General features: G+C 53.5%; 1 protein-coding gene across 3 annotated transcripts in view; it reads right to left on the bottom strand.

The window, feature by feature from the left end:
* PLXNA4 (plexin A4) overlaps window positions 1-21620 on the bottom strand; it is a 517066-nt gene that overhangs the window by 51343 nt on the left and 444103 nt on the right. For all 3 annotated transcript variants that reach the window (XM_049894276.1, XM_049894277.1, XM_049894278.1), the window contains exons 14-21: window positions 18781-18898; window positions 13605-13741; window positions 12674-12838; window positions 10034-10127; window positions 9355-9594; window positions 8555-8701; window positions 7723-7957; window positions 3863-4005 (exon numbers count right to left, since the gene is read on the bottom strand). In XM_049894276.1, the coding sequence (XP_049750233.1) occupies window positions 3863-4005; window positions 7723-7957; window positions 8555-8701; window positions 9355-9594; window positions 10034-10127; window positions 12674-12838; window positions 13605-13741; window positions 18781-18898 (1279 nt within the window). The remainder of the gene's footprint in view (window positions 1-3862; window positions 4006-7722; window positions 7958-8554; window positions 8702-9354; window positions 9595-10033; window positions 10128-12673; window positions 12839-13604; window positions 13742-18780; window positions 18899-21620) is intronic.

Raw genomic sequence — 21620 nt, 5'->3', positions numbered from 1 at the left:
ATTCTACCATCTCTGGGCTCTCCTGCTTCATCTGTACAAGGAGAACATGAGTGCTACATCATAATGGTTTGTGAACCTTCAACATGCATGTAAATGCTTGGCGTGCACGGTGCACATGTAAACAGCGGTGGGTTCGTGACTCGCCTGTCCCCCTTCAGTACTGCTTGTCATAGTCCCCTTCCCCTGAGAGTTTCCAAGACACCTACTGCAACAGCACCGTGCCCTGGGGTGCAGAAGGCAGGCACTCTCTCCCCATTTTATGAAAGGGAGGAGATGAACGTGAAGTCTCTTGCTAAGGGAATCTAGAACGGTGTTCTTGCATGGCTTGCCACCCCACCCTTCATCAAATTCCACCAGAACTCTTTGCTCACCAGATGGTTCTCTAATGGAGCTGAAGTTTGTGCCTATAAAACTGGACAGGAAATTTTAATTATAACCTGACAGGTTAGAGTTTAGGAGTCAATGATAGGTTGAGATCGTGAGTGTCTGATGGACGGTTTGCTCCATATTTTGAAAGGTTTGGTGGGTGACTAGTGGCTTGGCAGTCATGTCTCCAGATGCCTGGACTTTGCCCAGCTGGTGGCAAAAGAAAGGGCCTGGTGGCCTCCTCTCCAGAACAGCCAAGGCCACGGGACCCCTCCTTCTTTACGCATTTCACCCCTCATGCCAACCAGCTGGCAGGCAACTCAGTGGCTCAGAGGGTTGGGAAACATGACGTAAGATTAGTCAACAGCTTCCTCAAAATGTTTCCATACCCAGAAAATCGACAGGGTGAAACTCTTCTGGTGGCAAGGAGGGACTGGAAAAAAACAAGAGCCCTGATCTTGCCTAGGAGCCTGGGTCTCACGCTGTTGTTGTTGTTAGCAGCCATCGAGTCAGCCACCGACCCATGGTAACCCCATGCACAACGAACAAAATGCTGCCTGGTCCTGTGCTGTCCCCACGGTCAGCTGCGGCTCAGACCATTGTAACCCAGGGGGTTTTCACTGACTGATTTTTTGGAAATAGATCACCAGGCCTTTCTTTCTAGCCCACCTGAGCTCGGAAGTGCCGCTGAAACCTGTTCAGCATCATAGCAACCCACAAGTCTCCACCGATAGATGGGTGGTGGCTGCACATAAGGTGCAGTGGTCGGGAATCGAACCTGGGTCTCCTGCCTGGAAGGTGAGAATTCTACCGCTGAACAACCACTGTCTCTTTGATCTCAGTCCCAGGCTGATGCAGGAAAGTTAAAAGCTGATTTCTGTCTGCAAACAATTCAGTTGTGAGTTTATTGGAAATAAGATAGCTGCCACACGGCCTGCTTGAGTCAGAGCCTGTGTCTGACAACCAGCCACCTGGTGAGCTCCATTTGCAGGAAAAGTGATGACATTGGTAGTTAACTCCTTCCTGAGTAGGAGGCTGGGGTCAGAATGTCTCCCTTGTTGATGAAGGGAATGAAAAGAGAGAATACTCAGGTTTCAGCAGACGTTTTAGGTACGAGATGCAGAATAAGACCATATACTAGGTCGTGATATGACTTACAGTGTGGGCCATCGCAACGTCCCCCATGAGGACATCTGGTAGGAGGTGGCTGCCCCCCAGTCTGCTCCAAGGTATTCAGGCTGGCGTGTAGGAATGCCACCTTGGACATGGTCTTAGGAAATCCAATTTAAAAGTTAAATCCTTACAGGAAATCTATTTGGACTTGGAATTTTGAGCTCGTGAAAAAGGGAGAATAACTTCACATCCTCGCCCTTCGTGAACTCTTGCTGTGATTCTTCTCCATCCGGCCCCCAGGGTCTAGGGGGATGTTCAGACCAACTTCCCTTCCTGGGACTACCACGTCCACCTCCCAGGGGAACAGTCTGACTCACTCAGACACACGGAGATTCACTTTTCAACTGTCTGGTGGTCCCTGCGTGATTCTATGTGCTGGGCCCCCGTAGGCAGCTGGAGGTCCACAGTGACTTAGTGAGGCCTGGTCCCTGACCCACGGCGCAGTCCACATACACAGTGCCACACACACACGCACATACACACATGTACACACTCACACACACAGTGCCCACATGAACACACTCACACACCTATATACACTCATTTATACACATACTGCACACATGTACACTCACACACACACGTAATACACTCACACACACACTCTCTGTCTCATACACACACAGAGAATTGTCTTCTCTTTCCAACACTCCTGTGTCTCGCTTTAACCAGGAACGGGCACACTCTTTAGTGGCCTAAGCACCCCGGTACTTTGAAGTAGAAGCCAGAGAAAGGATAAAAGAAAAATGAGTGGGAATGAGAAAGGGGGAACAGCCAGGAGGGTGAGACCCAGGAAATGGATGGATGAAAGTGCCACATTCAAAACTGTTATGTGTGTACATGATGTATGTATGGATGCTTGTGCACCCTTGCACACACGTGTGTATGTGACATATGTATAGATACGTGCACACACATACGTGTATATACGAGCTATGCACAGATACGTACACACATACATACGTATGTTTATATACCATCTATATACAGGCACATGGACACATGTGTATACATATGGGGACAAGAGAAAGGGTGCCGTATCCGTGACGACATGGAGACCACCACCTACAGCCTCTGAAAGTGCCTCATGGTATCAGTCAGCTGGGAAGCCAAGGTGGCCTCCTCCAGACAGAAACGCCCGTGCCCTAACTCACAGAAACACACATACGCACAAACACGCTCCACTCAACAACTAAGCGTAGAGAAACGCGGGTGAGCCACGGTCTTCCCGGTGGACCTGCTGTGTCCACCCTGAGGTGCATGGTGTGCGCCCTTCCTCAGGAAAGCCCACACAGGCATTCCCTCGGGATCAGGGCCTGGAAACCACCTGGCTCCTGGCCAGCGGGGCTGGTTTTATTTCATGGGCACTGTGAATCACGCTATTAATCTTTTTCTCCTTTGCTGCTTTGGCGACAGATTTTCAATCCATCCTAGTAAGAACCCTAAGGAGCAGCTTGAGTGTGGCAGCCTGGAAGCCCAGTGCGTGTTCTGGAGGGGGCTCTGTACTGATGGGCTCAGCCCCGGCCCAACCCCTTACTGCTGCGTGTCCCTCGGCAAGGACTGACAGTCTCTGTGTCTCAGCTTCGTGGCCTGTAAAGTGGGCGTGCCTACTTCAGAGGGTTCTTGGAAGGGTTCAATAAATGAAGGCATGCGAAGTGATTAAAACCAACCAATATCAGCGATTGCACCTTGTGATATTTTGCTGTGGCCTTCTCACTTAGATGTTTCATTCTTCTCTGGCATGTCTCTTTGTTAGCCATTCCAAATCCCTTTTGGAACAAAGCATAGCATGAATGTATGCATAAGCCGGAGATGAAGCTAGACAGTAAGTGGGGTACAATGTTCAAGAGACGAGGTCCCTGCTGGTCAGGAAGAAGACGGTGTGCTTTTATCACTCACTCTGCCACCTCTCTGCCCCACACGCACATCACTTACCTTTTCCACATGTATTTATTGAGCACTAAGTGGTAAAATCCATTGTATCATAGTTTCTTAAACAACAGTCCATGGATCCCTAAATGTGTTTGCCAGATTTCTTGTTTCAATGGACTTGCAGAGTTTTTCTGGGAACAGAGGCTTCCATTCCATTCCATGATGCCCTGAGACCTGGGACCCATCTCACACCTCTGCCCCTCTGGGCACTGTGCTCACACAGGGACCTGCTTCAAGTCGGAACTCCCAGACACGGCCCCATCTCCCCTAGAGGGGTAGGCTGGTGCCGGCAAGCTGGGGGGCCTCGGGCAGGTGGCACCTCCCTTGGTTCCCCTCTGAATGCAGGGGCTGGACTTGAGGGTCACCAACATGCATTCCACCGCCATCTTACCTCAAGGTCCCGGAGAACTGGGTGGTCTTCAATCCCTGGGAACAGCACCCGCATGGTGTAGGTTCTGTAGTCCAGGAAAGGGATCCCGGCGCCATCCAGGTCGCTGGTCAACTCGTGGATGTCTGTCTGCAGCTCAGCAAATGCTGGCACGGAGAAAAGGCGGGGAGGGCGCTGGAGCATGGGGGTTCCAGAGCTCCTCCTACTTGGGGCTCAGAACTCTCACTGAGGCCCCCAGAGGCCTGAGCAGGAGGGGACTCCTGTCTGTGGTGTCAGCTCGGGTCTTCGGATGGAAACAGAGCCACCAGACACCAGCTGGGCCCAGAGAGAGCCCAGCAGGCAGCCGGGGGTGGTTGTATAGGGCAAAGCGGTTACCACACTTGTCCTGGGCACTGTCCCCTGCCAGGGTCTGTACACCTCTGGGAGGTACTCAGAGGTGATGCCACCTGCCCGCCACTGCTCACCCATCCCCTTCTTCTCCACATACATACACACACACGTGCGCACACACAGGTGCACACATACACGCACACACAGCGTACTTGCACACAATCAGGATGGATTAACACAGCTTGGAAAGAAGAACAGCCAGGGGACATGAACTAGATAATATTTCCTTCCAGTTATATTTTCAGGGGAAAATAGGCTGTGGGCTCAGAGGGAATTCCCAGGCCCACCGTGGCTCTGGGCCCTTGGAAAGCCAGCCCAGCCCCAGTGGGCTGAGAGGACCACGTGGACACAACACTGTTGCCCCAGGCCCGCCCTTCCTGATGAGCCTTGGGAGCCACCACAGATACACATCAGCCCACAGTGCTGGGTTCAGGCTGGGGCCTGGGGTTCTGAGCCAGGCTTGGTGGGCCTGAGCTGTGGCACACCAGTGCCCTTGTTCGAGGGAACAAAAGGGAGTGGCCTCTCGAAACCGTGACAGGTGCTAAGAAGCTCTCCCATGGCTCTACTTTCCCTGCACACCCTCCCCTCTGCCCTGGCCATCCCGGCACGGGGTGCCCTTGTGGTGTGACGTGAGGCCCAAGATCGAGAAACCCTGGTACGTCCAGGTGGAACTTATACCAGTGCATGCGTGTGTGTGTATGTGTGTGTGTCAGAGAGGGGTGGGTGAGCCTTTCTGGCACAAACTGTCACCAAAAGTCCTGATGAACACTCATGGATGTGGGGACTGCTGTCTGTGGAGTCAGCTCGGGTCCCCAGATGGATGCAGAGCCCCGAGACACTAGTTGGGCCCAGGTGGTTGCACAGGACAAAGCTGTTATCACACTCGTCTTGGGCACAGTCCAGTGTGTGTGCATATGTGAGTGTGTCAGTATAAATGTGTGTGAGTGTGTATAGGAACGTGTATGCATGTGAGTGTACATGAACGTGTATGAGTGTGTACCTGGGTGTATTGTGTGAGTAAATATATGAGTATGTGTGTGTATCAATGTGCATATGTACGTGTGTGAGTGTGTGTATAAGAATGTGTGAGTGTGTGTATGTGAGTGTATGTGTGTGTGCACATGTGTGAGTGTACGACTGTGTGTTACTATTTCAGAAGGTCAGGCTGGTGAAGGCCCCAGTGGGGTCTCTTTTCAGCTGTGTGGGGGTGCCCTCCTGGCTGACTGCAAAGTCTCCAAGAAGCCACCTCCTGCCCTGCTCTGCCCTGGCCCCGCTCTGCCGCATGCAACCTCGGCTGATCTGTGTGTGCTCTGGGTGAGCCTCCCTCTTCCCGCCGTGTGGGGAACTTCTCAGCCAGCACCCTGGCTGTCTGCTGAAACCGAGGCCAGGCGCCCACCTGCCTGCTGATCCCCCTTCTCTGGAACCTTCTGATGGGTGCTACTCCACACCCCCTCATGCCCCTTCCAGCTGGTGCTCAGCGGGTGGGGAGGAGAAGGAGGGAGTTGGCTTTTTATCAGTCTGCAGCTTTCTGTTAAGTCACCAAGCGCCTCCAACATTCAAAGCCTCGCGCCTGCCACACATAAAAGAGATTCTAATCACTATACCTAATTAGAGGGAAGAGGACATTGCGGAGGAAAAAATTAAGCAGCGTAAATATAATAAAAGGCAGTAATTAACAGTCCCATAAGGCGGATGCTGTGTTGACAGCTGAAGGAGGCAGAGAGGGACGAATGGATCCGCTTCCCCCTCAAACAGCCCCGGCTTCCCGGGTGGAGCGGGAGCCAAGGTACGGCGGATTGACTCCACGTGTTAATCTGCAGCAAGAGCACCAGAGTGTCCCAGGGTGACACGTGGAACCGTGTTCTGGGGCGTACAAGAGTCTGACTCCTCCATTCCCTTTGTGGATTTAGGGACAGCCGATTTCACTTCACGGTTGTGTTTGTAATTTTTTCAATACAAGCAGGGAAACATTTTTCCTTCTGAATCTCAGGTCAGCCGTTCGGTCTTGCCTTTCTGCTCAGGATGAGGGTGAAGAGGTGTGAATGTGCCATGTCAAGCCACCCCAGGTCTCCCCTGAAATCAGGCACAAGGCCACTCAGTCCGGATGGTGGGCTGGGGCCTGGCTCTAGGGGGCATAAAGTGATCCCAGTCTGCCATGGGAAAGGAAGGGAGGGACACCTGCAGGGAGAGGAGCCTGAGCATGACCTGGGGCTGCCGGGGTCAAGGCCGCAGGGCGTGGTCTGGGATGAGGGCTGGGCTCGAAGTTGGCCTAGAGTTAGGGCCTCTGCAAGTGCGGAATGCACAGCCCAGCACTGCCCCACACTGCCCATCTGCTATGTGTGGGTGACACACACATACACACACGCTTGCTCACACCCACCCCAACAGCCCAGCACTGCCCCACGCCATCCACCTGCTGTGTGGGTGACACACACACACACACAGACACACACCCACCCCAACAGCCCAGCGCTGCCCCATGCCGCCCACCGGCTGTGTGGGTGACACACACACACAGACACACACCCACCCCACCACACTACCTACCTTCTGGTTTGTGTGGGCAGCACACACGTGCACTCATACCCACTCAACACACTCTCACACATTCCCAACACCCACAATACTCACACACCCACACTCACACCCATACTCATACCTCGTTCATAGACAATACCCAAACTCACACTCACACACTCCAATGATATACATATACATGCTCATACCCACACACACACACCAACTCACACCCTTACACCCACTCAACAATTCTCACACAATACTCATGCACAATACTCACACACCACACTCACACCTCTCATACTCACCAAAACCCGCACTCAAACCTACACAGTCACACTTGAATTCACATACACACTTACACACACCATTCACTCACACTTATCCATACTCATAACCCACATTCTCACTCACACCCACACTCAGAGACTCATTCCCACACCCTCACACTCACATTCACACACACTCTCATACTCAGACTAACAAGACTCATCACTCGTACACAATACATACATACACACTCAAACCCCCACACACGTCACACTCATACCCTCACTCACACTTATTCATACCAACCCACATTCTCACTCATGTCCACACTCATTGACACATTCACACACTCACATACATTCACACACTCTCATACATACTCACATACACTCATACACTCTCATACACACACTGACAGTCACACACACCACACTCACAGCCTGACTCATACCCACACCCTCACGCATTCTCACCCACACCCATACCCACACACTCATTCTCCCCAAAACGCTAACACTCACATTCACACACACACTCACACACTGACACCCACCTACTCTATCACATCACACTCACAGACTCTCACACCCACACATGCTCACTCTCACGTGCACTCACCCCCCGACACATGCAATCGCACCCCAGCCTCCAGCACGGCATTCTGGCCTCCGGGCCACCCGTACCTTCCTTGCACTCGAGGGCCACACGGGACTCCAGGTTGTCCATCTGCATCTGCAGCCGCTTCAGTGTCAGGTCGCTCTCTCGGGACTTGCGCTTGTAGGCGATGAGCACGGCCACGATGAATATGACGAGGAGGCCGCCAGCCACGGCGATGCTGACGATGGCGGGCAGGCTGAGCGGGCTGTCGGGTGCGATGTACACCATGCCCGGGGAGTACTCCATGCCGCCCACTCGGGCCTGGGGGCACACAGGTCGGGGGGTGGTTGGAGGCAGAGGGTGGGGTCTGACCCAAGTCACTGAGCAACTGGGGACCTGGAGGGATGTTCGTTGTAAAAACTGACACAGGGTGCGTGAGGCTGGGGGCATGGTGCCTCTGCACCCCACATTTGGAGAACTGCACCTCTGCGGCAGGAGCCCCTGTGTCATCCTCATGCGGAATCAGCACACACTGGGCTGAAACCAGCCCCAGGACATCAGGGACTGGCCCCCAACATACAACCCCACTGTCAGGGTGTGACTGAGGCACACAGCTTGATGCATGGGCCTTCCCAGGCCACCAGCAGCCTCGCCGTGAGGGCGCTCTTGCCCAAAGCGATGATTTCCCACTTCACCGAATGCTGTCCTGCACTATAGTGCCAGTCAGTGTGGAGAGAATGACCGTGCAGAAGACAGAAGCTCGGAAGGGGGCAGGGAGAAGGAGTTAGGGGTGGCGAGTGTCTAGGAGGCACATGTGGGGCAGCCCGAATCCCACTCTGCAGAGCCCTGGGGGCCCAGTGGGTGCAGGCACCGCGCGCTGCATCCCAGACCCACCGAGGCCCCACCCGCCAGCCTCACCATCACTTTGTGGCGCCCGATGAGGTTGGGGGACTCGCAGAGCAGCTGCACGTCCGACACGGTCACGGTGCACGGCTTCTCCCCGACCAGCACTGTGTAGTTCAGCTTCACGTTGCCCCCGGCCACCGGCGGGATCAGATTCCTGCCCTGCGCCGACAGGAAACCCCAGTGCCCAGTCCAGGGTCAGGACCCCAGCCACTGGCCAGGGGCCCTGTCCCCCACCTGGAGGTCCCACCCTGCTGATGGATGAGCTAGTGGAGAGGTCGCCTTCAGTAATAAGTCCTGAAAATCCACGGTAGGTCTACAACCCTTCCCAGTTAGTTCCTCCCAGTCAGAAGTCACTAACTGATCAAGGCATTCTTTTCAGCTTGTCCCAAATACAACCTCAGAATCCTTCTTAACACAGAGCTGTAGTCCCTCACTATCAGCCGATCTAGCTGGCACATGAGTTAAAACTAATTTGCTGTCTGCACTCCAAAGGAACTCTAAGCTGGGTTTGATGGGGCTGCATAGGAGGAAAGACTGTGAGCCCGTGACTCCCCAGTTCCTGAATTCTGGGGATGACCAAGGATGCTAGGGTGTCTCTTGACTACCCTGATCATGGCCTGTAGGGTATTTTCTTCCCAGTTTGCACTCAGAGGCAGTGTCTGTCATGTTCTGGCTATCACACAATCTCAGCTAGGGATGCCAGTCATGAGATCTGGCAGGACCAGTGACCGGGACCCTTCCCTGTGATTGAGAAGTCCCCCTCCCCCTGCAGCGGCCTCCTCCTCTACCTCCCCTCCCCTGCCCCACCCTACCTTCAGGATGATGGGTGTGCCAGGCTTGAGCTCCAAGATCCCTGATGGACCGAAGGCCTCAAACACCGGGTTGGGATAGTAGGTGAAGTTGGTCTTGTTGAGGATGAGTAGGGACTGGACGTTGTCCAGGATGAAGCCAAACTCCTCGGGCCTCTCGGTCAGGTCCGACTGGTGGTCCGGCCCCACCGCGAGGGCCGGGGCCTGGCAGGTCATCTCGGTGGCGTTCAGGACCTCACAGATCTGGGAGGGGAACCAAAAGGGCAGCCGTGAGGCCCTGCGGCAGGTCTGCACACCCACAGCACTGGCTGGGAAACCCATCTCCAGGGTGCAGTCAACATCACATGCAGTTGACACCAGGGACCACACAACCTGGGCCCTCGAGAAAGCAGCTCGGTAGTGGCACCCACCACTGGTTTTGCCCCAAAGGGGTGTGAGGTGACTAAGGTGTTGTCCAAGGCAGAGCGTAGCAGTGGGGGTTAAGGGGTGGAGGGGGAGCCCCAGAAGTGACTCCACGCCCATACTCCAAGGTGTGAAAATGCCCTCGTCTGCTCCCAGCTCCACCTTCCAGCACATGGGGTGTGCACCTGAGGCCATCAGTACATGGGGGCCCCGCTGTAACCCTTAGGAAGCCCACACCCTGAGTGGGCAGCCCCAGGCCCCCGGGGCAATCTGAACTCACGTTGATGTGCTCCTTCCCGCCATGCTTGGCCCTGATCTGAGGGTTCTGTATGAGGTCCAGGTGTGTCCCCCACACAGCAATGGGTGTGTTCCCACTGGCCAGGAAGAGAAAGGAGGCATGAGACTCACTGGGGTAGGATAAGCAATGGCATCAGTGACAATGATAATGACCACTGGACCGCACTACAACAATAAGGACAAGGGTCCTGGGGACCATGACTATAAGCTGACGGAATACAAAGGTCACACATTCTCTGCAGCCAGAGGGAGGCAGGATGGCTGTGGGAGCATTTGCAGGTGGACCCGGGGGAGGCCCCTTCTCCAGAATGACCCTCTGGGTTTCCCAGGCCTCGTGCTTCTCCACAGTGCCCACCATCTCTTCCCTCCAGGCCTCACCAATCTCAGGGTCCTTTTTTCACCTGGCCTGGGCCTAATGGAAATCTTGCTCCAGATGGTCACCATGGCGGGTGGCGCCCGCCCCCCAAGCCCTCGCCCAGACCAGAGTCCCCTCACTAAGAATGAAGGACAGACACACTACAAATGGCCACCTTGGGGGCTAGGAGCAGGCTGAGACCCGGGAAGGACAGAGGCCTGGGTCCTCAGGAGCCCCCCTCTTGGAAGGTAGGTGTGAAGTGCTCAGGGGCTCTGATGGGGAGGGGTCAAGAGACAGTCTGTGTGGTGCTTTCACCGGGAAGCTGGCATTGGGGGCGGGGAGGAGGGACGCTCCGTGGGTGCATCTTCCTTGGGGGCAACGCAAAGGAAAGCCAGGAGAGGCCTTATTTGTGATCAAGGGAACATCCACGAGGAGAATCCTGCTACCAGAAACAGGGCTCAGCAACTTAGTTATAAGCTTGGTGGGTCTAGAGAATCCTTGACACCACATTCATTTCCACCCTCGGATCCACCATGGGTGGCCCATGGTCTGCTGACCCTGGTTTAAGGGTGCTTCTCTGGACTGGACTCCCCTGCCTCAGCCTGTGGAGACCACTTCTTTATGCTCCCCCTCCCCCCACCTGGGCCTCTCCTCAGCTGAAGCCAATATGGTAGGGGAGGGCAGTGGGGAGGACCCAGGACTGAGCTCCGAGTGTGTCAGAGGAAATGGGCAGGCCCTGTACTGTGTGTGTCCATCTCACTCGCTTCTCTCAGCCACCTGTGAGGGAATCGACAGATGAGAAATGCAGGACCCAGGGAGGTTAAGTAACTTTCATCGTTCTTGGGCTGGGGAGTGGTGGGGCTGGCTGACCCCAAGCCCTTGCTGCCACCCCCAGCTGCTCCTGATATGTCGCCACGGGCCCTGCTGCCAGTGCACCCTCTGCAGGGCCTTCCCCAATCCTGTTTCCAGGGCCTAGAAAAGCCGACTCAGGCTGTCTGCCCAAAGCTCCATCCTGAGGTGAGACCGCCCTGCACAATCCCACAGGGCCAGGAGCCAGGGTTCTTAGGGTTTCTAGAGATCTGGGGGCTGAGAAACCCCTAGGGGAAAAAAGCTCCCCACAGTATCATTCCGATTACAGAACATTCTAGAAAAAGCCAAGCTGTAGAGTCAGTGAAAAGACCAACGGTGCCAGGGATTCAGATGGAAGAGGGATGAATAGGTGGAGCACAGGGCGGTAAAACTCTTCTTTATGACACTGTCATGGTGGACACATGACATGATGCATTTGTCAAATCCCACAGGGCCGTACAACACAGAGTGCCCCCTGATGTAACCTGTGGATTTCCGTTAATCATAATGGATCAACATTGGCTCCTCAATTGTAGTGAACACACCACACGAATGTAAGATGTTAATAACAAGGAACAGAGTGTGGAGGAGGAGAAAGGTATATGAGAACTCTCTGTACTTTCTGCATAATTTTTCTGTAAACCAAAATGAATCTAAAAATGTAAGTTTATTAATAAAAATTAAAGGAGATATCAGCAGATGTCCTGACACAGGAGTCAAGGCGCAGAAAGATTATGCCACTTGCCCAAGTCAGCTGTGAGTGGCTGAGCTAGAACCAGCACTCCCGGTCCAAGGGGCTTCCTGTACCAGCATCAAATATCTGGTCCCCTCCTTCTAGGACATTCGTCCAGCATTCATGCTGGGCACTAGGGAAGCAGGGGCAGGACCGTACCTGCACTTGAGTTTGCAGCAGGGGGATGGACAGAAATAAGCAGGCAACTGGAAGACACCAGAGCCCAGAAAACGGGATGCCAGGAGGTTCCGGAAGCACAGAGGGTGGACCTGGGCGGCCAGGACAGGCTTTCTTTCCGGAGCAGGATAAGTTGGACGTGACCTTTCCCCTTCTCCCACATCCCTCAGCCTGAAGGCAGATGGGAATTATTGCCCACATTTGCCAGAAGCAAGATTTAGGGAGCAGAACTGTCCCCTATGCCTGGTCACTGTGGTGGGGGTGGGGTGGGAATATGCCTCCAAGTGCAGCCTCTAACCCTTGAATGGAGGATGGGGGCTCTCGTGGGTCAGAGCTTGGCCTCCAGGGCTGGGTCTTCCTCTGTGGAACTCTTGAGGAACGAGAGAGCCCCGGAAGGCAGGACTTAAGGCTGGGGAAATGTTCTGAACTAATCCCACATCGTCAGCCCCCAAAGCAGGACTGGGCGCCACAGCTCTCCTCGGAAGTGGTGATGCGGGGGCTGCTCCTACCTGACAATGCTCCACTCGGGCTCAATCCGCACGATGGTGGGGTCCTCCACGTACTGGAAGAACAGGTCCTGGTGGATCCTGGCCCTGTCTACCTGCACCATCACCTTCATCTCCAGCACCTCCTCTGAGGACGTGGTGTTGCAGACGATGTAGGATGGGGATCGCCTGCAGGGAGGGAAGATGGCGCTGGGCTCCTGGCTTTGAGGAGGGACAGGGTTGTGGGTCAGGGGCCCCATGCCCCTCCTCCCTGTGCCCCCTCAGGGACAATGGGTGAGCGTGGCCTCAGGTGTGAAGCTCTGAGAACGCCTCACCCAAGGCCCAGCCAGGGCTGACCTGTCATGGCCCCCAGCACAGCTCCCTCTGGGAAAACCTCTCTCTAGAGAACCTCATTCAGCTGAGGAAACATTCCCCCCCCGCCATCTCCGAGTCCACACATCCCCTCCTGCCCGCTCCTATCCATCCTGGGGGTGGTGGTGGGACCTGGGGAGCCAGCCCTTGGAGGCCCTGCTGCTGCCTGGGGGTAGCTGCTCCTCCAGGCTCCTGATCCTCCCAGCTGGCTCTGCAGCGAGAGAGGGGCTGACCAGGATGAGGGGATCCAGTGGTACACTCCAGTGTTCTGTGGAAGCCTGGGGCTCTGAGGAGTAGGGGGGTACCAAGGTAAATGGAGGCCAATAGCACTATGGGGCACAGCCAGGAGAGGTGTGCCTGCAGGCCTCCATCCTGAGCCAAGTCAGCACAGGTAAGTATGGAAAGCCCTGTCCAAAAAGAAGGCCCCTTTTCTCTCTCAGGGAGGAGAAGGGAGTATCTCCAAGGGGTTAGGCTGTGAAGGCCTATCTTCGGGGACTTCTGGCACCCAAGTGTGGCCTGACATGGTTACCTGTCTGACCCTCCCCTCTCTGGAGCTGCAGAAAAGGCCCTCTCGCGGGGCTACCTGTGGAAGAGGCAGGGCTGCTTCCCAAACATCACCACCACGTTGCTGCCGGCGTTGAGATTGGTGCCCGTAATGGTCACTTGGGTGCCCCCAGACATGGGCCCCCGGCTGGGCTTCAGGTCGGAGAGAGTCAGCGTCTGCGTGGGAAAGGGTCTGGTGTGAGACACAGTTGGAGGGGCAAGACTTCTGGGCAGGCCGGGGACAGCACCCCACTCTCCTGAAGCCATTCTGGAATCTAGTAATGGCGGCCTCCCAGAAAGCCTGTGCAGTTTTCTTAGGCTTGTATAAGAAGCCACATTCTAGACCCTGAGAGTTGGCATGTCTGTATTAATAACAGTGACAACCACTCTTATATGATCACTGGCTTCTTAAGTGTCAGGCTTTGTATCTTCATATCAGAAACCAAAACCATCAAGCTGATTCTGAGTCATAGCAGCCCTATAGGACAGCAGAGAACTGTCCGCACAGGGTTTCCAAGGAGAACCTGGTGGATTCAAACAGTGGACCTTTTGGTTAGCAGCCATGCTCTTAATCACTGAGCCATCTACGCGTCTACATGCACTGATATCATGCATATAAAGCATGTTAATGGTATATATTAATATAAAATTATTAGTATATTAGGCAGGTATTATCCATTTTACAGATGCGATTCAGAGATGTTAAGTAAGTTTTCCAAGGTCACACAGCTTTAAGAACACAAGGGAGGTCTGAGCCTAGAGCTGTAGTTTCTTAACTCTTTCAGGAAAGCGACTTGTCCCTTGCACAGGCCTTTCTGGAGAGCCGCCCAGAGCTCCCAGTGGACACATCAGTGGGGTGTGAGGGCCCCAGGGAAACCCAGGGACATGGCAAAGAAGGGTGATATATTCCAAAGGTCTGTCCAGGCTCCTGAGCCCTGATGGCAGCTGCTCCTTGGGAACCCTATGGAGCAGTTCTACTCTGTCCTACAGGGTCACTAGAGTCAGAATCGACTGAAAGGCAACGAGTTTGGTTTCTTTTCTTTTTTTTGGTTCAGGCTCCTGGCTAGAAAGAGGAGAATGAGGAGTAGGGGCTGGAGCAGGAGGGGGGGAAACCCGTTCCCTGGGATTTGGAGTTGCAGTTGGTTCTTTCATTAGCATTTTAATGGAAAAACTTTCCTCAGTCCCAGGCGAGAAGCCTGGATCAGCATTTAAATGAAGATTGCCCCCTCCCCAGCCCCCCGCCTGAAGAACGCTGCTCCTTGACTGGAGCCCTCTAGGCTACTCGGGCGGCGGCCTGGATCCACCGAGGCTCCGTGGAGAAAAGACGCCCCGCGAGGCCGCGCCCGCGCCTTCCATACACGAGCACAGGCGCGGTGGCACAGGCGCGGCGAGCACACACACGGGTACGCCCACAGAGGGGCACACAGGCCTGGGTACGCGCACAGCGGGCACACACGCACGGGTACGCGCACGGCGGGCATACGCATAGGCACACGCGCGGCGGGGACAGACGCATAGGTACGCGCACGGCGGGGACACGCGTGACCGGCACACGGGCAGGTACACGCTGACCCAGGCGCCCGGCGCAGGCGCGTTCCGGGCCTGGGGGGTCCTCAGAGCCGTGGTGCCTCCCGGTGGCAGGGCCAGCCGCTGGCGCCGGGTCTCTGCGGCCCTTGGTGTCCCCGGAGCACCGGCCAGGCCGAGGGGCGGCTTGTCATCTGGCTCTGCAGAGCCCAGGCGGCTTGTCATCTGGCTCTGCGCCTGCTCTGCAGGAGCCCAGACCGTGCTGGGTGGGCTGCGGAGGAGCAGCCTCAGCTTGGCTAGATCGCGCAGTGTGACTGTGGAGCTGCCCCTGAACCTCTCTACTCACAGGATCAGGGCTGGGCAAGAAAAAGAAACGGTTATGGCAAAGCGCCGACAGTTCTCTTGTTCTGTAACTCCTTACAAATGGTCACCTTTCCAAATAGTGTCTTTGTCTCAAGGCCTCTAAAGGGAGGCCTTTCTGACCTGGGCTGGCTGACCTGCCAAAGGAGAAGGGAAAGTGAGTTGTGAGAGTGTGCATATGTGTGTGTGTGTGTGTGTGTAGTGTCTTTGTCTCAAGGTCTCTAAAGGGAGGACTTTCTGACCTGGGCTGGCTGACCTCCCAAAGGAGAAGGGAAGGTGAGTTGTGAGAGAGAGAGTGTGTGTGTGGTGTGTGGTGTGTGTGCGTGCACCCTTTTGCCCTTTTGACTGCGAGGCCGGGCTGGCCCGGGAGATCCTGTCAAGGCCAGGGACCTCTAAGACACCTGGGAATGTGGGTGGGGGTGGCGGCCGATGTGTGAAGGAATCAAGGGTAATAGAGCTGGCGGGGAGGGCATCAGGCAGCCCGCGGTGGGGGTTTAGAAAGGGACGCAGTAATAATAATCCCTGCTGCCTTCCCGGTTTGCTGCTGGCTGGGTGGGGGTGGGGGGGTGGGGTTATTCTGGGGGTGGGGAGAGGATGTTAAAAAGACATTTTTTAAGTTGTGAGAAACTATTAATTATTCAAGTCATACCTCATAAATACTGCACGGTGGGTTCGCATGGCAAGCCAGACCCTACGTGATTCAGCACCCTTCCCTTTGCTCCCTGGGTGGAGGAAGAGGGAAGGGGAAACTGGCTGTCCCTCCATGGAGACAGAGCTGGTGACAGGCAAGGGGGGATCTGGGCCCCCTTGGCCTTGGCGTATGGACTTTGGGTGAAGAAACCCACAACCTGCCTCTAGCTCCCAAAGGAGCCCTGGGGAAGGGGGTCCCCAACATTCCCCAGTCCCCAGAGACTCCCTGGGAAGGGCTCCCCAGGTATTTCAAGACTCCAAATGGGCCCCCCGTTTCTGTGTGGGCCCAAAGAGTGCCACCCTACAGGCTGCCTTGCAGAGCAGAGAGGGAGTGAGGACTCAGGCTGGGCGCATGCCTGGTAGAAGAAATTCTGCCCCTACCCTACTTCCTGATGAGACTCACGGAACCTCTGCCCCTCATTCCCACGCTGAACCCTTAAGAACTCTGTTGGGGAGCTTCAAGCCTGAAATGCAGGGTTCCTAACACTGCTCCTCCCCAGGAGGTCTTCCTGAGTGCGTGTGTGGCAGTAGGGCAGTTCCCTAGGGATGCCTTCAACCAGAAAAACCACATGTCTCTGAGCCCTGGGACCCATTGGACAGTGCATTTCTGCCTTGTGGCAAATACCTCAGCTTCCTTGACCTGCTTCTCTGCCCCACCCTCTCCTCCTCCCCCCCAGCCCCCTCCCACTGTTCCCATCCTTTGGTGTCCTTCCAGGTCCTACCTAATGCCTGGAACAGCCTCCCACTACCAAAGATCCATCTGGAAAACCATGTTCTCCCTTCTGCACCCTGCCTTTCCAGCCTGCCTCTTGCTCGAAGTCTCCTGTTAACACCCCAGGTGCAACCACATTCTGCTCCAGGGTGGAAATGCTCCTGTGGTCTTGCCCACGCCTCCCCGAGAGCAGAATGGCCACGGTGTCTGCCAACGTTGCTCCTAGGTCAGTAGGCCTCAGCCAGGGAGCTCGTGACAATCACTGCAGAGCCTTCTGAACAGGCTTATGCTGTGTCCCACCCCATTAGTCTCAGGGCTACTCAGTCACCTCAGAAGAGTCGAATGTGCGGTCAAGGTTTAGAACTGCCTGGGTGCCCTGGGGCTAGCAAAGAAATAAAAGCCCTGGGCTGCGTTATTCCAGATATACGACGCTCTGCAAAAGGCAAAACTGCAGAGACAGTTAACAGACCAGAGGTTGCCAGAGATTGGGGGGCAGAAATGAATAGGTGGAACGCAGGACATTTTTAGGGCAGTGAAATCTTCTCTGTGGTACTGTCGGGGCAGATACATGACAACGTGTGTTTGTCAAAACCTGTCAAACTCTGGACTTGAGTTAATAATAGTGATTCAGTACTGGGTCGTCAATTCTAACACACGAACACGGGAACACAAGGTTAGAATAGCAGGAGAAGGAGGATGGAAGGGGTAGGGGGATATGGGACCTCTCTACTTTCTGTACAATTTTCTGTAAACCTAAAACTGCTTTGAAAATTAAAATCTGTTATATTAAACATGCACACAAAATCCCAGAACTCTTAGGCTTCATCTCCAAAGACTTCTGGGGCTGCCGGAGGGAGCAGGGGTTCAAACAGGGGACACGGAGTGCACGCGCAGAAGTGTCCCGTGAAACTGGGGTGGCCAGCAGGTGCTCTGGCAGCCATGGAAGCAGGAATGGGCGGGGCTTTGAGGCATAGGAGCACATGGCTTGGTGCAACCAGGGAAAGGAGATCCAGAGGCCAAAGGGTCAGGCCTTGTGAAAGCTGAGGAGATAGGGTTGGCTAGGCAGTATTGGCTAGATAGTATTGGCTCAGGATCCCAGCTTTCCACAGCAGCTCAGAATCATAAGGAAACTGTCCATCACAACTGTCATTAACCTGAGAAATTCATCGGGTGGCAAAAGAGTTTTTGAAAATGACTGGGGAACTCCATTCTGGTTATCACAAGGCTGGGTTGGGGGGGGAAGACCCCCTGCTGGGGCAGGCGTGGAGGACCCAGGCTGGAGGGAACGGGAGGATTTGGGTGAGGTGTGCAGAGGCCAGGGGATGGGGAGGGGGGATCAGGGCAAGAGACACTGGGGTGGGAGTAGTGATGTGGGAAGAAGGGGATGGACTGGGCAGTGTGCAGTGAGCTGTGGGGTCATGAGGTTCACGGCAGGGTGTAGGAGGTCACGGATGGGGATGAGAGTGGGGGAAGGTGTGGTGCAGGAGGGTGACGGGGTATGAGGATGAGGGGGTGAGGGGGAGGCCAGGACAACTCGGGGATGGCAGCAATTGTGTAAATAGGAAAAGGAATGATACTAGAAGTAACAAACACTGTTTGTAATTTTCATAGCAAGCCTACAGTGTAAGTGCTATTATTATCGCTATTTTACAAATGAAGAAACTGAGGCACAGAAAAAGTAACTTGTCCAAGTTCACCCAGTTAATCCTGAAGTCCATCACAGCCCACCCCCTCCTGAGCACATGTGGCCTCACAGCCTGGTCCTCAGCCTCCCTCCAGAGGGCAGGGCCCCCACAGGCGTGGAGGAGCCTGGAGGACAGGAAAGTCTTGCCCGGGGCCCCTTGCCCTGGGTGTGCCCACAGAGGTATAAAGGGCCCAGCATGGTGGTAAGGAGGTCTGGCCTCTGCTGGCCGCTGTGGCCCAAACTCACCATGAAGTAGTAGAGCTGCGAGGAGCGGGCCATAAACTCGGGCCGACACACGGCCACACAGATCTCCACAAAGCCGGCGTGCTGGCTGGGCTTGGCCTCTCCCATCTCACACACGATCCTGCAGGGAGAAGGGGGAGACCCTGTCACAGGACTCCCACATGTCCCCTGGGCCCCAACACGCCTGCCTTCATCCCCAACCTCCTCTCTCTGCCAAAAAAACCCAGCACCGTCGAGTCGATTCCGACTCATAGCGACCCTGTAGGACAGGGTAGAACTGCCCCAGAGAGTTTCCAAGAAGTGCCTGGCAGATTCGAACTGCCAACTCTTTGGTTAGCAGCCGTAGCACTTAACCACTATGCCACCAGGGTTTCCCTGCAGTACCCCCCAATTCCTCCCCTCAGGGGCTCCTCCCCCTGGTTCTCAGGGAATAAGACATCAGTTACCTAAGGGGTCTCCTGTGAAGTTCTCTGTAAAGCCAGGGCCTGGGGGAAGGTTCATGTGCTCTGAACCCAGACAGCCCCAGTGTCCGCTCAATTATTAATTAAACCCACTGCCAACCCCATAGAGTTTCCAAGGCTGTAAATCTCTACAAAAGCAGACTGCTGCATCTTTCTCCCTTGGAGCCACTCGTGGATTTGAACCGCTGACCTTTCAGCTAGCAGTTGATCATTTTAACTCCTGCGCCACCAGGGCTCCTTCAGTTGTTAATTAGAGGGAAAGAATGATCCAGCCAAACAGCTGAGGGGGTGGAGCTGGCAGAACCCAGAGAGGTAAAGTGACTTACCCAAGGGCACACAGCAAGTCAAACCCAGAGCCTGGGGTAGACCTAAGGCCTCTAGTTGCTGCTTGTACAATGCACAGCTGCCTCCATGCAGTGTTTTCTGCTCCCAGCCCAGTTCCGGGCGGGCGGGCAGGGAGATCCTTGCTAACCAAGAGGTCCAGGGTTCGACGCTCCAAGGGAGAAAGACCTGGTGATCTGCTTGCTCCCTGAAAGATTACAGCCTTGGAAACCCTATGGGGTAGCTCTACTCTGTCCTGTAGGGTTGCTGTGAGTCGAATCAACTTGATGGCAATGGGCTTGGTTTGGGATTGGGGGCAGCAGGGAAGAGTTACAAATGGTTCTCTTTTTAGATTTTTTATTATTTTCTTTGCTAAATTTGTTCATGCCCTTTGGAAAACAAACAAACAGTGCAGAAATATGACAGTAAAAAGTGACTGTTCCTTTGTTCACTCCTAACCACTGTTAAATGTTTTGTACATATATCCTCCCAGACTTTTCCAGACCTAAACAGATATATATATATATGTATTTGAATATATACATGCACACATATGTGCATATATTTATGCTTTATATAAGCACACAGATAAACATAAATGTTATTTATGCACACACACAGTACAATGATACACAAACATGCATATATAAAGAAATACACATATGATATTTAAAATAAAAGTGCAGCATAACGTACTGTTGTAAACACAGCTGTTTTGACTCAATGATATAGCATGGACTCTCCTTCATGCGGCTGTATACGCTAAAACCAAAAAAAAAACCAAACCCATTGCTGTCGAGTCGATTCCGACTCATAGCGACCCTATAGAACAGAGTAGAACTGCCCCACAGGGTTTCCAAGGAGTGCCTGGTGGATTCGAACTGCCGACCTTTTGGTTAGCAGCCATAGCACTTAACCACTAAGCCACCAGGGTTGTATACACAGACGTACTTTATTCTTTTTGGCAGTTTTGTCATATTCCGCAGTTCATGCATTAAACTATTTTCCCGCTAAGGCACATTTAATTTGTCATTTCTCTACTACACTAAACAATCCTGGAAAATGAACCAACTTACCCACAGATCCTTAAGCATTGTGTATTTATTAGGATAGGTTTCTAAGGAGGGACATTGCTGGGGCAAACAGCATGTGTATTTCACATGTGATAAAAACCTACAGCCAAGGGACGCTCCAACAAAGCTGTACCAATCCGCACTTCCATCATCGGTATGTGAGCAAGATTACCACATTCTTTTGCCCATACTAGCTGTGCGTGATCTTCTGAAATTTTTCCAGCATAATAGAGAAAAAATATCTCATTATTGTTTTCATTTTTATTTCCTGGATGACTGGTGAGATTTTCTATAATTTCATGATTCTCGCCTTATACAGCCTCTCCTTTTACTTGTCTGGTCAAGCCCTCTGCCTTTTGCTGTTGGATTGTCTTTCTGTGATAGGAGCAGGATTAGCTTTTTGCTGTTATAAATATAGCAATTGTCTTCTCCGAGTTTGCCACCTGTCTTTCAACTTTGTTTCCAATGTCCCATGTCAAAATGAAGCTTAAAAAATATCTGTGTGGTTAAGTTAGTTGTTCTTTTACTTTACGACTTTGGAGTTCTGAGTTTCTCTGAAAGAACTTTCTGGATAAAAGGTTTGCAAAAACATACACCTTTTTGTCCAGATAACATAACTAATCTGTGTTCAGTATTTAAAAAAGAAAAAAGTAAAGTACCTAAGAGCACAAACCAAAAAAGAAAAAGCCAACACTCAACTCCCCACCCCGACTGCACCGCCTAGAACTATCCGTTGTTGACGCTTAGTCTGTCCAGTGTTGCTTTTCTTTTACAAAATTGGTGTGGAACTCTATACTCTGCTTGGTGACCTTCAGTCTCACTTAATATACCTTAAGTATTTGCCTAGTTATGCTTCTTTTAGAATATCAGATTTAGTGGCTATGTATTTTACTATCCTATGCATAGATGATAATTTATTAAATTGATTAATTTCCTGGTGTTTGACACGTAAATTGCTTCAAAATTTTCACTATTATAAACAAGGGTG

Source organism: Elephas maximus, chromosome 8, assembly GCF_024166365.1.
Source record: "Elephas maximus indicus isolate mEleMax1 chromosome 8, mEleMax1 primary haplotype, whole genome shotgun sequence".
Lineage (NCBI taxonomy): Eukaryota > Metazoa > Chordata > Mammalia > Proboscidea > Elephantidae > Elephas > Elephas maximus.
This window is presented reverse-complemented; position numbering and strand designations above follow the sequence as displayed.